This window comes from Lytechinus pictus, chromosome 12, assembly GCF_037042905.1.
Source record: "Lytechinus pictus isolate F3 Inbred chromosome 12, Lp3.0, whole genome shotgun sequence".
Lineage (NCBI taxonomy): Eukaryota > Metazoa > Echinodermata > Echinoidea > Temnopleuroida > Toxopneustidae > Lytechinus > Lytechinus pictus.
Genome location: NC_087256.1, coordinates 17,367,738 through 17,384,814, shown reverse-complemented (window position 1 = coordinate 17,384,814; position 17,077 = coordinate 17,367,738). Strand labels below are relative to the sequence as shown.

At 38.4% G+C, this 17,077-nt stretch overlaps 1 protein-coding gene across 1 annotated transcript; it reads left to right on the top strand.

Moving 5' to 3' along the window:
- Positions 1-1,566: 1,566 nt before the first annotated feature.
- On the top strand, positions 1,567-15,190 carry LOC129272990 (uncharacterized). Its single transcript, XM_064107887.1, has 10 exons — positions 1,567-1,672; positions 4,246-4,529; positions 6,179-6,410; positions 7,119-7,249; positions 7,835-8,145; positions 10,414-10,527; positions 12,290-12,605; positions 13,299-13,527; positions 13,920-14,071; positions 14,566-15,190. Exons 1-10 carry the CDS (start codon positions 1,612-1,614, stop codon positions 14,869-14,871), a joined length of 2,136 nt encoding a protein of 711 aa, XP_063963957.1. The 5' UTR covers positions 1,567-1,611; the 3' UTR covers positions 14,872-15,190.
- The last annotated feature ends 1,887 nt before the right edge of the window (positions 15,191-17,077 follow it).

Here is a 17,077-nt window from a genome sequence, read left to right as displayed (position 1 = left end):
CATCATCATCATCATCACCACCACCACCACAATCACCATCATCATCATCACCATCATCATCATCCATCATCATCATCATTTCTAAGAAAAAAAAAACAGATAGCCATAGCAGTTCCAAAATGCATTCCTGTTCTCGGAATGAGGACACGACATTTGCTCGGGCGACAATTGCTCCGGGTTTTTATTTCGTCTAAGATATAGGGTTAGGGTTGCAATAGGGTTTTATTTTGGTTCCATGGCATTTGATCCGACGACAGTTATTTCGATGGAAAATCTAAAACATAAGTAAACCCTTATCATTATCTTTGCATGACTGTGAACCCCAAAAATCTATTACATTCCTCATTCTAACCCTATGTCCTCTAAGATATTAAAGGGATGGTCCAGGCTGGAAAGATTTAAATCTCAATAAATAGATTAAACTTCACAGAGATCAAAATCGGATAACAAATAACAAAGTTATTGAATTTCAAAGATTTGCATTATTCCGGTGAAACAGTATTAGGCACGTCTTTATGAATATTCATTAGGTGGGCTGATGATACTTGTTCTTTTGTATTTTATTATATGAAATTAGGTTTATTCAAAAAAAAATTACCAAGAACTAAAACAATTGGATTGACATCTGATTATGTGCATTTTAATTTAGTTATTTATTGCCGCAACTTATTTCATCATAATGAAGACACATCATTTACACATGCATGACAAAATTGTGATTTCATGTAATGACATAAGAAAAAAGGAAAGTGGGGATGTGACATCAGTCCATCTAATGAATATTCATGACGATGTGTATATAACTGTTTTCACAAAATATTGATCAACTTAAAAATTCAATAACTTTGTTAATTGTTATCTGAATTTGATGAAATTGTCAGCATTTTGCTCTGTGGATTTTACTCTATTTATTTAGATATAAATATTATCAGCCCGGACCATCCCTTTAAGACAAGTCAAATATCGCTGGAGCATAATCGTGTCACCTTTATTTTAGGTATATGTTTGGGAAATCTATAGGGTTGAGGTTGGTCTTCAGTTAGAGTGTGGAATTTACAGTTGAGAAATTTTCGCCGGAGCAAATGTCATGGAACCAGTTGCAATTTAGATCCTTTTAAACCATTTGACCTGAGTGGATTTATCACATCAGTCAATAACTCGTCAGGATTTCGATTACCAATCTTTCTGTGATGTTGTTATGGTTACACCATTTGGGCACCACTGGGAGAGAGGGCGCTCTCATTGTTATTCTTTGTTTTTTCAAGTGATTGCCACAAGCTTTGGAGAAAACTAACAGGAATGTGGACTTTGCAATTTTTTCCGATCGTTTTGTGGATAAATTATCCTCACGCATTTATGATTTGATAATTTTCCCCCAATCATGCCAATAAGAAAATGCTCAAGACAGCGATATGTTATCTTTACCTACTACACTTTGCTCTGTTTAGTCTATCAAGTGGTCTCCTCGAAGATAAATTGTTTGCGATAAACGTGCTGATCCTACACTTCAAGAAGGACTATAATCTTTAATAAACAGCAATTAGGTGATTAGAAAACTAGGATGTCAAAAGATAGTTTGCATAATAAGTCAAAAATCAAGTCAAACGCACAATGAAGGTCTCCACATCAATACCTGTTTTCGTCGCTTTCCTGTGCTCTGTGTTCGGAACAGGTAACATTATTTTGAAATTATTTTGAATGACATGTTAGAAAATATCATGTCCTATCAATTTTGATGCGTCGTGGTGAAATGGGGCTGACTGTTATTTTGTAGCCAGAGGGACGTTTGTTCGAATCTCATCGTGGTATGGCGTCCTTTTACAAGGCGTCAACATCGGTGACGCCAAGACGTGCTGACCAGACAAATTTTATATTCGGATAGGCGAGATATGTTAAGGCTAATATTGCAAAGATCATTATGTAAAAGAAAACTGACCTTAGATTCATGTTGAATTTGGAATTGTTCATATAGATAAGTTCTATGTTTAATACTTGCCAACACCGATAAATGAAAAGGGGTTAGACTAACAGGATCGGAGCAACGTCTGGCAGCAAAATGGTTAAAACCGGGAAAGGCTGTATAATAATGAGATTTAGACCTAAAACGGGATATTCTATTCCCTTTTTGCAATCACTATCACTATACGAATTTGGGGGCTTCCCAAATTTGTCACGACCAAGAAAAAAAAAGAGAAAAGGAAAGCAAATGAAAGAGATGATAAGGGTAAAATATAATATCATTTTACGAATGTTATGTCAAAATCTATCACAAAATTGATTTTTTTTAATAAAAATGTCGATTTCTTTTGCTTGCTCACAATTTTTTAGAAATTAGGCCCAATACGCCATGTCTGGCCCCCTCAAACAATTTTTTTGGGGCTCATTACGCTACTGATCACGATTGTGACCAAAGCTACTTGTATTTTGTGCAAATTCTTACCTGAATATTATTCAAACAGGGAAAAAATGTTCATATTTGTTTATATTGTTCATATTCGAACCAAAAACCTTGCAATTGTATGCGCAAGGATTATTAGTTACTCGGGCCTTTGTCAATTATGTTAGATAGCTTTTCGATAAACCAACAATGTATCTATTTCAGAAATTCATTATTTTGACATTCCAGATTTTTTTTTCTTGCAATTTAGTTGCTCCCATCCATTCATCGTTTTAAAAGTGCAATGAATATGTACAGCAACTATACTTCTTTTTAGCACGATGCATGTTTTGCCTTTGTATTCATTAGCGAGTTTTCGCTAGTAAAATGAAAGACGGGGACAGATTCTACAAGAGAAAAAATTCAACTATCTAGAATGAAATGTACATCTTACAGGTCTTGATAGCATGATAAGGTAGCTTTCGTAACGTCATGCCGTCCATTTTTTTTAATATTGTACGGATTCTTTAAAAAAACGATAGTTTCTATGGAAGTGACAAGTAAAATCGGTATGCAGTCAAAACGCGGTAGAGTTGGCAATCTTCGTTATTCTCTATTCATGTCAAAGGTATGGTGCTAAATAACCACTTGAAATTATTATTATTGTATCATCTTCTTCATCAATTTCAATTTATTTGGGGATAGGCAATTTTTACAACAGCCTCCTTTTAAAAGTGTGGGACAAATTTACCTTTTCTAGGTTATTAATTATTTCAGGTCATGAGATTTTGATAGGGTAAGATCTGTGCCCAATACGAAATAGAGGAAGTGACTCGATTTTTTTCTGTCATACATGCAGGCTTAAACTAGATCACCCTACCATAAATAAATTTGAAAAAAGAAGTCCAAGTATTTTACGAACTTTGCCATTTATATATAAATATAGCTGATATCTTTTTTTGTAAATACACTCTGAGTATGTTTACTTTATTATCAGACACCAAGTAGTATTTGTGTCTTGTGATAATTAGCGTCGTTTATCGACGGTAATTGTCCTCATTGTGTTTGATATTGTTGACATTAATCAATGTTAATCTGAAAGTAGTAGTAGTAGTAGTAGTAGTAGTAGCAGCAGCAGCAGTAGTAGCGTAACGAACTTTATAGTATTGGCAACACCTTATGTCATTTGAGGGTTTAAGAGAAAGAACAGTAAAATATAGGTGTATATAGATTGAAAGTAAGATTGATAGATAGATAAATAGATAGATAGATGGATAGATAGATAGATAGATAGAACGAAAGAAATAAGAAAGATAGATAGATAGATAGGTAGGTAGATATATACATACATAGGTTGATAGTTAGATATTGATAGAGACAATATTGAAACAATTGCTCTGCTATAAAGCTAGATTCGTTTATTACTGTATGTACATTAATTATGTTCACGGTCGAGCACATCAATGTAATCTGTGTCGTTATGCGACGATCGTTGGATCTGACATATTCACTCATGTCCGATCAAGATATTTTCCAGCCCGGTCGGTTGGGTAATCGGGGTCAATCTACTTTGATCGGCGTCAGTTTTGGCTTCATTAATTGTCATCGTTCTGGTTACCAGCTAAAATATTTAAATTGAACCGGTCCAAAGTATCGAGTAGAGAACAAGTATGCTATCGATTATCCCAATCACGGTATAACCCCGATCACCTTGCCGAGATATAGCCAAAGATCGAAATCTTTTGATCAGCCATGATCGTGCCGAAATATCTGCAATTTATAGAATTTTTGTCAACGATTAAGAATTTGTATTGAAACAAATTCGAATTCTGATTTATCAAAATTTTTCATCATTTAAACCCAAACAGGCAAGGCGGAGACAATATGCTACGAAGGCGTTGGCTGTTTTGATGATGCTGGGTGCCATGGCAACACTTTCCCGCCAGAATCCCCAAACTTCATCAATACGCGCTTCTATCTGTACACACGTCGAAACTGGAACACTGCCCAGGAGCTGATTCTGAACGACACCGACACCCTTCGGGCGTCTAACTTTGACCCGAAACTGCCGACCAAGTTTTCTATCCATGGCTGGAACTCAAATGGGTTCACTGGCGGAGAGAGGGATCGCAAAGATGCGTTCCTTGAAAATGTAAGAAAGGACGGGTATATATAATTTTTCGTATGTGAGAGCGTGCGAGGAAGAGTTTGCGTGCGTCGGTGTGAGAGTGGGCGTGTGTGTGTTCACGCGCTAGGGTGTGTTTTAACTTGACCACCACTAGCGCGACATTTATGATAAATTTTATGATAATCATAATCTTCATAATCGACTTCACCATAAACCCCGTGCACCATCTTTGCTTCACCACTACAACCAAAATAAGGGTAGTATTACATGAGTATTTGTGTTTGTTATCTGTTTTCTTAATTTTGATTGACTGAGAAGCACTATGGTTACTATGGTTACTGTCGAATGAAGTAGACTCCATATATTTGACACGATAGATCATGAAGTCCTCAAGAGATTGCATGTAGACTTTAGGGTTGATGCCACTGCCTTATCATGGCTCTGGTCGTATCTTCCCTGCAGACGGCAAATGGTGAACATCAATGGGACATTGTTAGAGGAGGCTCTCTTGAAGTACGGTGTTCCGCAAGATTCCGTCCTCGGGCCGATACTCTTCACTCTGTACACTGCATCTCTTGGGGATATTGCTCGTCATCATTTCATTTCTATGCGGATGATACGCAATGACCTTCGACCCAAAAGTGAGATATGATGATGATGATATTGATGCTATTTCCAGCCTTACTACCTGCCTGGCAGAAATCCGGCAATGGATGATAATGAATTTTGTAAAGATGAATGATGACAAGACTGAATATTTAGTATTTTCTTTACCACATATGCGAAACAAGATTGTCCCACAACTTCAGATTGGCAGTTTGTCTGTCCCTCCTTCATAGAATGCTCGTAATCTGGGTGTCTTCTTCGACCATGCAGTGTATGAAGATGGAGAAGCATAATTTCCAAGGTATGCCAAGCGACCTACAACCAGCTACGAAATATATCGGCTGTAAGATCGCTACTGCAGCAGAAAGCCTAATTCATTCCTTAATCGCCTCTAGGATTGACATCTGTAACAGTCTGCTGGCTGTTCCTCCTACTATGCTGAACGGACTCCAGGTCGTGCAGAATGCTGCTGCTGCTGCTCGCCTGCTTACTGGTACAAAGAAATATGACCATATCCCCCCTGTTCTCACGGAGTTGCACTGGCTACCAATAAAGTACAGGATCGAATTCAAAATCCTTCTCCTGATTTTGAAGTCTGTCCATGGTTTAGTTCCAGGTTATATGACTTTCCTAATAGAACAACGCCGTCTACGTCCTGGCTTGCACCCATCTGGTGCTGGTGTCACTCTTCATGTACCCATCACACTCCTTAAGGGATATGGAGACCGTGCCTTTTCAACTATTGCTCTACGCCTCTGGAACTCCCTCTCTTCTTCAATCTGTGAAATGAACAACATTGAACTCTTCAAATCGTCTCTCAAAACTCACTTATTTCAGCAGATGTGTTGTAATTAGCTTAATTGGATGAGCCTGCGCCTATGAATGTTTTAACAGAAATATGGCGCAATATAAATACTGTGGATTATCATCATCACCGTCTTCATTACTTTGTTATGATGATGGTGACAGGTCCTTTTATGAAGTGCCCCCCACCCCCCCCCCCCCCCCCCCGCGGTGATCACAGTTATAACTACAACTAATATACAATATTATTTATTTTCACTCAGGCCAACGTCAATGTCATCACCGTTGACTGGCGGAAGGGAGCAAGTGGGATCCTTTACCCCAAACAGCACCAGAACACTCGGGTAGTGGGGCGGGTGATTGCCCAGTTTGCTCGTTTCTTGAACCTCGAGACAGGGATGTTCTACAAGGATGTCCATTTGGTGGGCCATAGCCTTGGAGCCCACACCGCTGGCTATGCTGGTGCATATCAGCCAGGTTTTGGCAGAATAACAGGTTAGACATGTTTTAAGGAAAGTCATTTAGGTGTTTCTTTATAAGCTCTGCCATGTCTACGTAAGATTTCGCATGACTTTACACGCGGCTGGAACATGTTGTTATGTGCCTAGTCAGCTACATAGCCGTATATCTTTTAGCATACAAGGGATATTAGACGTGGAGAATTCGGTCGTTACTTACAAACAGCACTTTGAAACAGCACCCGGTCCTTAAATATGATAAAGGCATCACGACAAATATTGTTGAATCCCACCTGTAAAGAGATAAAGGTGAACAGACTATACCAGCTTCCCTTGATGGCAGGAAATACAATCGGCCATATGGTTTTCAGTTATGACAGGGGGATCCGAGTAGACAGCTCACGTAATTCAACAATGTACGCCTGTGTAAATTTGTTGGTGACAAAGTAGTAAAATTGTAAGGTTCGACAGTACAACATTTTTTATAAAAGAAAAACAAAATAAGTAAGGTTTTCGTATTATTTGCTTAAACACGCATTAAGATTTATAAGTCATTCTGGAAGAAATTCCATTACATTTTGTTTAATCGTTAATGGGGGTACACACGAATTCGTTGCATTTAAAGCTGAGGGTAGGTTTTAATGGAAGTCATATTTACCTTATTTGCCACATGATGACAGGGGATGGGTAACAATGAGTAACCGTTTCTTTCTCTGTCTTTCAATCACAATTCCTTTTTGTCAAGGTTCTGATCCGGCAGGACCATGGTTTCGTGAGGACGAGCCGGAATGTCGTCTTGATCGAAGCGACGCCCTCTTCGTTGATGTTATTCATGGCGACGGCAATGACAACATCGGTCTCGGGACATCACTTCCGGTGAGCAAACCTTCGTACCGCGACGCAGAACGGATTAAAAAACAGTAAATGTATTGAAAAAGCCCGTCAATTGACAAAGAACAACTGGGAGGTCTTTGTCGAAAATTGGTTCACCGGAACAGCAGTTTCGTCCTAAGCTTCCGAGCGAACCAAAAATTGCAGACATGTCATTTGTCTAGATTCCAGGCCGAAACTGGTGTTTTGATTCACCAAATTTTCAACAAAGTCTTCTTGATTGCTCTTTGTCATGACGGGCATTCGACAAAACATGTTTTATGTTCTCGAATCCGTTCTGCATCGCTGTGCTAAAACCTTAGGTGGAAAGTTGAACAGGCAATAGGATATACATGACAAAAGGTTATACGACCTAAAATTCAAATGGCTTGCATTTCATACCTGGGTGAATGCCTTTCCGCACACATTTTGATCAAGAGCAGAGCAATCTATGAAATACGTGAATTAATAAAAATTTTGATGGATATCAAATCTTCCAAATGAGTATATTATTGTAGCCGCAGGTTTCCCAAAGTGTTCATAAATGGAGCCAAATTGATTTTTTTTTTCAATTTAATGTAAAAAATGCAGATGGGCCATCAAGATTTCTACCCCAACGGTGGCCGTCACCAACCTGCCTGTGATTACGGTAGCGACATTGCTGGGTGCAGCCACGCCTACTCATCCCGCTACTTTGCCGAAAGCCTCCGATCGACCACCTGCACGTTCAAGGCATACCCGTGCAGAAGCTGGGCGGAGTATATGGCTGGAAGATGCAGGAGTTGCGGAATTCAAAATCAAGGTTGCTCGGAAATGGGTTACCATGCGATAGACCACCGGGAGCTAGAAGGACTTTTCTTTCTTGATACTAACCCTGAATCCCCTTACTGTATCCCCGACCCATGGGACTAATGACTAGCATGGTGCTTAGACTCGCTTGAAAGGTATCGAACTTTAGACTATGCATGGAATATACCAGTTCTAGTAGGATCAAGGAACATACTGGTCAAATAGAAATATGTACAGTTATGTTATATGAAACACACTTTTGTAAATAAAATGTCAAAGACTTTATACAATTTAAACCATATATAGGCCTATATGATACCGGTATTGTAAAGTAGGGGCTGCATCTCTCTAAACCAACTAATACCTTAATAAACTTTCTACAATATTTGCGACATGAACAAAATGTAAATGGATTGCAATGAATTTAGATTGTATACATTATACATCTAGGAAATAAACAGACAGTATTATACAATTATCGTTTAGAAAAAAAAACATTGTTTGTATTTTACTGTACATGACTGTGTATGAAAATGAAAGCAGAGCAATTGAGAATTTTTGATCATGTTACAAGTGCGAGAATTTTTATATATATATTTCAAGTATGAATTTCATTACAAAGCCTTCATCATTAATTGTTATTATCTTGTAGAAAAGTCCATTGGAAGAAGAACAGAGATAATATACATGAAGATAATGATTATAATTGAGAAGATGATGAAGACGATAATGATAAAGATGATGATGGTGATGATGATGATGATGATGGTGATTATGATGATGATGATGGTGATTATGATGATGATGATGGTGATGACGACGACGATGATGATGATGATGATGATGGTGGTGGTGGTGTTGGTGTTGTTGTTGGTGGTGGAGTTGATGACGATAATGATGATGGTGGTGGTGGTGGTGGTGGTAATAATAATTGATGATGGTGGTGTTGGTGATTGATGGTGGTGGTCAGGATGATGATAACGATGGTGCTGGTAGTGGTGGTGACCCCGACGAAGCAAATATAATTGGTGAGGTCGAAAATCTGTTTATCTGACAGTCAACTGGTCAATCGGATCGGGTTCGCCCTAGTCACTAAAATGTCTATACATGTATGGTCTAGTGGTTACGACACCATCGTTCTAAGCTGGGGTCGGGTTCGACTCCCGGCAGACACATTTTGTTCGGCCTTGCCAAATTTTCAAAACGGTGGATTGCTCTGGGGGCAGTGGCGTACCTAGGATTTTCCACAGGGGGGGGGGGGCAAAACCGTCCGCCAAAAAATTTGACAAAAAAAAAAAAGGTCTTCAATCACAAATGAAGGATTTCGTACCAGAAAAAAATTTGACAAGCAAAAAAAAAAAAAAAAAAAAAGAGCTTCAAGCTCGTCAGGGGGGCAATAAAGGTCTTCAAGCACGTCAGGGGGGCAAAAAAGGTCTTTCAAGCTCGTCAGAGGGGGCAGGGATACGTCCTTTGCATGGGTTGTGGTTCGTCGGGGGGGGCAGACTTCCCCCTCTGCCCCCCCCCCCCCCGTAGGTACGCTAGTGTCTGGGGGACTTTAATTTGAGCTACGCCTACCATTCTTCTCTCTCTCTCTCTTAGACACCCTCGAACACCCCGAAGCACCTTGTACATGTATTCTGTGGAACAAGTGCTTCCTACATCCAATCAATTCATGTAACAGAGGATGTATGTATGAACACTTTTAGATGAAAATCTACACTGCAAAGATTTCAAGGAATGTACACAACATCACTTTGTTATGTCATTTCCATCCGAGTTGGCTGAAAGGAGGTATTATCATTCCTACTCCCTAAAACATAATAGTTGTTCATATTTCATATTTGCAGACAAATTGTGACTCTTAGTACATGCATCAATACAGTAGAAAAAATGCGTACTTTTATATAAGAGTATGTATTTTTTCAATTGTATTGATGCGACCATGTGCGTCATTAAAGAAGAAAAAATCAAATTCAAGTTATCAAAAGCCAGAAAACCCACTCAAAATCGTAGTTTGCTCGTGCAAATTAAAATTTGGTAGCACCACGTACTTTCATTGTACTTACTCAGCCGTCCATGAATTATGAACGTTGAGATGGAATTCAAATGAAATAGGGCAAGCATATCGTTTCTCATGAGGCAAAATTATGATCATAATGGCAAAAAATTACACTGAATTATAGGGTTCTCTTTTTTCTAGGACGCTCTGTAGAGTGCAGTATACGACTCACTGTGTATCAAATAATGCTACAAGCATGCAAGCAACAGTCCAATCCTTATCTCATCAATACACCTGTGTCTATCGAATAATTCACATACCATCATTGGTCCTTGAAATGGCTGTTTAAATTTTATCTTATTTCATTTTAATCCATTTACAGAATACACATTTGGGATACTAGCATATACACATCTTTATCATTCAAGTTGATATCTGGTTATGGAGTCCCTCTTTGCCACCGCCCTGTTCTTGCTTACTACTGCGTCAGTACAAGGTAAGTAACTTAAACTTTCAATATACTCTTTATTGTTGCACTGTCAGATATGGCTGGTTGTCATACATTATCTGCCTGGTTTTGCCATTTCTACTAGACCTTAAAAGGCAAGTTCACTTCAACAAAAGGTTGATTTGAATAAAAAAGAGACAAATCCAGCTAGCATAACACAGAAAATTTCATCAAAATCGGATGTATTTTGGCATTTATGGCATTTTAGATTTCGCTTAATTAAAAAAATAGTTATATGCACATCCTGGTCGGTATGCAAATGAGGGAACTGATGATGTCATCCACTCACTATTTCTTTTGTATTTCACTATATGAAATATGAAATATTCTAAATTTCTCCTCATTGCCCTAGCTGTAAAACAAAGTTTTATTTCTTCCTTAAATGTGGAAGTACCATTGTTTTAACATCTAGTTCAGTCAAATTGGACCTTATTGTCAAATCTGTACAAAAAAAGAATTATTGTACAATTCAAGCAATCAAAAACAAAGAAATAGTGAGTGGGGGACATCATCGACTCTTTCATTTGCATGTTGCTGAGTTGTGCAGATAACTGTTTTGTATAATAAGCATAATTTCAATATGTCAATAACTTTCTTATTTTACATCCGACTTTGATGACATTTTCAGCATTATGCTCATTTTATTTTTCTCTATTGATTCAAATCAACTTTTTTCTAGGGTGGACTTGACCTTTAATATGTCCGTCTTCAATATTGGAAACGATCACATGTACATGATTGATTAACTGTCAGTTTTGAAATAGGGTGCTTCGAAATTTTCTATCTAATATGAGGCATCGTATTAAAACTGTCTTTCTAATACGGAAAGCAAAGTTTACAAAATGATCGTGTTAATCATCATAAATATACAAAATAATCAAATGCTTCCGTAATAACAACACTTTACATTTAAAGCCAAAACATTACTTAAAAACAATTTTCTCGTGAGCTATTTCATGATTAAAACATATTTTCATCGTTTTTATCATGACATGCGTAAAATACGTATTACTAAACGAAGAAGACGGCTTTAATTTCCAGTTGTTGTTGGTCCTAGATATGAGCATATTGGCAACAGCTAAACGACTAAGAAGTATTATTTCCAAATTCCGATGCAGTAATATTAAGGTATCAATAGTACGGATGACCGCAAAGACAATGTATAGCTGCTAGAACAATTTTCACTTTACTGTGTGGATGCAGTCACCCAAGCATTTTCTTTTTAAAAAATAACCAATGCACAAAATACACAGGCAGAGAAATAGCAAAAAATTTCACAAAAAAAAATCAAATTGCTTCTTAGGCCAGTGGTAAATATCAATCAATTGGTTCCATAACATTTTCTCCAGCGACAATTGCTCCGCTCTAAATTTCGCACACTAATCGAATGAATAACTTCAACCAAGCATGGGTTTAACAATATATACTACCGTAAACCTAACATGAACCCTGTGTGTGTGTACAGTATAGCAAGACCTTATGAATTACTTAATGAGTAAAAGAGTTTTTACTAGTATAGATCAATTTCACTAAAGATAAAGTTTTTACTCTTTGATGTTCCAACTAGTTGTCAACCTCACAAACGGAACCTGCTACAAACTATATAACCACTCGTTTCCCTTTTAATAACGTAATAGCTTTTGTCGGTATGGACTATGGCAAGAAGATGGACGAAGATAATTCATTTTTAGTTTGAAGTTACGCTTTCCAGTAGCGTTCATTTCGAATTCACGAGAAAATTCTTCTGTAGAATTAATAAAATGTCCTCTCCCTTGAACGCAGTCAACTCCGAAGAAGTATGCTTTGAAGACGTCGGATGCTTCACCAGCGATGGCTGCCATGAATTCGGCTTCCCGCCTCGTTCGCCGGAACTAATCAACACTCGATTTTTCCTCTATACGAGGAAAAATAAGTTGGAGCCTCAGGAGATTAAACGAGGTGACATTGCAGGTCTGCGGGCATCAAACTTCGATGCGAGAAGAAAGACGAAGATATCTGTGCATGGGTACACCGCGAACGCCTTCAGGGTTCTCGAACAGGATCAGAAGGATGCACTTCTTGAAATAGTGAGTAATTCTTTACTTCGGTTTTTAGCTGAATATGACCACTCTCTGTGTCTCTTTTGTCTTTTGTTTGCAATGGCTGCATCAAATCAGGCGTCCACAAGGGCTATGCAGGACGACGGTGCAGAATGCACAATTTGTATTCCGCGTCCCTTCCGCAACTTGTCCGGACATCCGTTAAGGAGTCCACACTGTCAATGACTGTGTCTTGGTTATTCCTAAAAACCTGGCGTTCGGGAAGGCCATTTTTCCGTGTCCAAATTTTTGGTATCGAATAAAATTTCGACGCGGAAATCGACTCCCTGTCTGAAAATGAAATACGTAAAAGAAAATCTGCGGACAATCCGCCGACATTCCTTGGAAAGTGTTGTGAGTTGCCGCCTCTAATCCGGATAGCGCCGAAATGACACAATTTGCTTCCGCAACCCTTCCATGCCTTCCAAGTCATGTCCGTATTTTAGTGGACGTCTGCCTTTAAGCACCTATTGCCAATGACGGTATGTGCGATTTTAAGATATTTCCTAAAAAACTGTTCCCCTATCGGACGGGAAGAGAAAGGTACAACGGACGTACGGTCATGCACATCGCATCTTTTCAAAAGCTATTAACCTCTCTCTCACTTCATTCTCCCTCTGATTGTGTCTTCATCCCTGTCTTCTTCATATACAGTATCTTTGCTTTTCTCCTCTGACTTAGTATGATTTGAATGTGATCCTAGTCGACTGGAGTGACGGAGCTCAGGGTTCTTACCGAGAGTGCCATCAGAACACCCGGGTTGTCGGCCGAGAGATCGGACTACTGGCCCGTTTTCTTAACCTCGAGACTGGCATGTATTACAACGATCTTCACCTAATAGGCATGAGTCTTGGTGCCCATGTCATGGGTTATGCCGGTGAATTTCTACGAGGAATTGCACGCATCACAGGTAAATAGTGATAAATAGAGAACCGCGAGCGATTTTTCTATACAAGAAAAAAGGATGTGAGAAAAAACAGAACAGTGGAAGACAAACGAAAAAAAAGTAAATAAAGAAAAACATTTACGTGATTTAAACAGAGTTTTGCCTTGTTATGTTAAATATTGTCGAAATGGAACTATTGAGGAATGTCATGTTAAATTCCGGTTCCCAAGCAGCCCTTTTCGCAGAGGGCCATCTACTTGTTGAGCCCCTAATCTCATAGCACCTTTAGTTCTTAGGGGGTATTGTTAAAGAATTTTAATGCCTTAAAAAAAATAGCAAATTTCCTTAATTCGGACGTAACTGAGGCACTCTTTCTATCCGATATTTTAAAGACTAAATTTATGTTTATGAAACAGGCTTAGATCCGGCAGGTCCTTATTTCCGTGACGAACGTTTCGATGTCCGTAACAACGGGCCCGAATGCCGCCTTGATCCCACTGACGCCTTATTTGTTGACGTCATACATACCGATGCGAATGACGGGACAGGTCTCGGTCAGATGATGCAAGTAATAATCCTCTTTTCTGCTAGTCTTGTTCAAAATATCAGGTTCTCACGCCCTTTCTAAATTAAGAAAAAATATCAATTTTCAAATTCGTATTCATTCATATCAGGCAGGAAAATGTAACACAAGATTATCACATAATTACTTTCGACAGTAAGGATACAAGTGTCAAATAGTGTCGACAGAATATATATATATATATATGTATTTTTAAGGACTAATAAAGAAGGTCTCAGGGATGACGATGACATAGTCGCATATAGCGTGTTTCTTCAGCCAAACCTAAATTTATCTTAGACGAAGCCACTTTGATCTTAATTGTCAACCTGAAAGAAGGATTCTCATTAAATCTGGTGATGAACCTTTTCTACCTTACTAGCAATTAATTTTTTCAAAAATTTCAACTTCAAAATCAGACGATCGTGAAAACAATCTTGACTTTTCATGATCGATGTAAACAAAAGCAAAATACACAATCTATCATCTTTTATTTCCAGCTCGGGCATCAAGATTTCTACCCTAACGGTGGGCGTCGTCAACCGGGGTGCAGGGACGTCGATTTCTGGTCGGGTTGCAGTCACCTCCGCGCTCTCAACTTATTTGCAGACACCGTGCGGTCACTCTCCTGCGAGTTTACCGCGGTACCATGCGATAGTTGGGCGCGGTATCAAGCCGGCACCTGCCGCGGCGAATGCGGACCGGGTGGTTGCGCTATCATGGGTTACCGCGCCGACCTGAATACCGCGGTTACTGGAAAGTTTTATCTGGAGACCAACAAAGAGACACCGTATTGCATTGCTTAAATTAAGGGTGGAGAATCGTTTTTGGCAAGTTTGGAGACACATCAACGTACTTACATGAACTGTCAGCAATGAAAAGTGCAGTTTTGTTGATGATTAAAATATTAGCATAAGTTTTGGAGAGAAAAATCCAATTCGACAATATGAGTACAATCTAACCTATATCCCTGTTGGCAAGATACTTTTAACAGATATATATTGAGAGTGTGGTACGAGGCCTACTGTTCAAAAATTGAAGTAATCTGATAATCCCCTACCTTTGACATATGCTTATTTCATTTTATTAAATGCATTTTCATTAAGGGCTTTGTATCATTAGCCCGTATTCTGAAGTCAGGTTTAACTTAGACCACGGGCTAACTCTGTACTAAAATAATGGGAAGCCAAGAAATGAAAAAATAAGTTTATATTTTATATTTCTTATGTTTATTATTTTGTTTCCTTTTGCTTTCATAAAGTAGAAAATACTTCAGTTATCATTCCCAGACAATTATGAACGATTTGGGTGTCATGTGAGTTAATAAATTGAATGTTTACTGTTAAGGATTCGTGCCCCAATTGGCTCTCCATACTTAAACCACAACTTTTAATCAGGGTTTAATTTAAACCCGTCTTCAGAATACGGGCCATGGTATCGGGGGAGGGGGAAAAGGGTACGTGCCTCGGGTGTCACTTTCCGGTGACGTAAAAGGCAATAAGAAAAAATATATTTTAAATTTCCAATTCAAACTGTTTTGTGTCAATTTTCAAAAGTTATAGGCCCTATAATAACAATAAAATTTGCAAGTGAAATTTACAGAGAAATATAAATTGAGGTAGGTACAATATATAATATTTTCCATAAGTAAAACAAAATATTTTTATAAAAGTAAATTATCATAAAATTAAGGGAAGAGAAAGAGGGGTTTAAGAACATTCTTGACGTAAATAAGCAACCAGTGACAAAATGTTGGACAGGTTAAATTTCAGCCGTAGCTGGAGAGTGCCCATTGGCCCCGGGCGCAGTTTATCCTATGTGAAATAATCAATGAGCCGTCATGGTCATTGAAATTCATTTTTTATGTTATTATGAAATAGTATATCATCGTTTAAAATAGTTGAAGATCAAGACATATCAATATAACAATAAAATGTGGATTTATGTATCATGATCGGTTTCTCTTTGCTTCATGTCTATTCAACACCTGGCGATTATGGCGTGCAAGTGCTATCGTGTACAAATTGGTTTGTTTTGGCCACGCTCTGGTCAAAAAGATGTTTGGATGGTGACGTAAAAGGTCAATACCCGGCCAGACATACATAGTTATCATATCGGCTTGATACATTTGGTTTTTTGTTGTTGTTACATTGGATCGAATTGGGGTCGCACACACCCACACTCACACTCTTTTCAAATACGACCCCCCCCCCCCCCTGGGAAGTTTGATTTTTTTTTTTTTGTTGTTGAGCAAGAACTGAATTTTGGCCTAAGACGAATATCAACTGTGTCAACGACCACGCCACCCCCCCCCCCTCCCCACTGGTCCATCAATTCAATTCAATTCAATCTTTATTTCGCAAAATATGATAAAAATACAAAGAAACATCAAATAATGTGATTAGATGATAAAATAAATTGCGTGGCTTTCCATGAAGGTTATAAGAAACCTGTAAGGCTGGATCGCCAAAACATAGTAAAACGACAACAATATTGAAAAAAAAAACAGAATGTCATATCATTATAGTAAATACAAGCAGAGCATATAATCACAAAATGAGAAATATACAAGGAGTAGAGATTTGGTGTCCATAAAAAGGGAGAAGAGAGAGAGATCAAAAAAAAAAAAAGACAAAGGGGTGGGGCACGAGAGAAGGAGTGTGTTTGCGAGTTGATGGTGTTCGTGTTTGCGTGTGTGTGAGAGACACACAGACAAACAGACAGAGAGCATTGGATAGAGAGAGAGAGAGAAGGGGGGAGACAGAAAGACAATTATCATAATCTCTCCTTCATTTTCATTGCACACCACTAGTGTAATGAGCCAAAAATGTTGAGGGAGCCATACATTTCGGCATTAGGGAAGAAATCAATACAAATTTTTTAACTTTTTGGTAGATTTTGATATGATATTTGGAGAATAATGACACATTTCATCCCCTTTCCTTTTCTTTTATTCCCCCTTTTTCTTTGTAGTAATTTTCTCGGGGGCCCCCTAAGGCCCACCTCCATCTG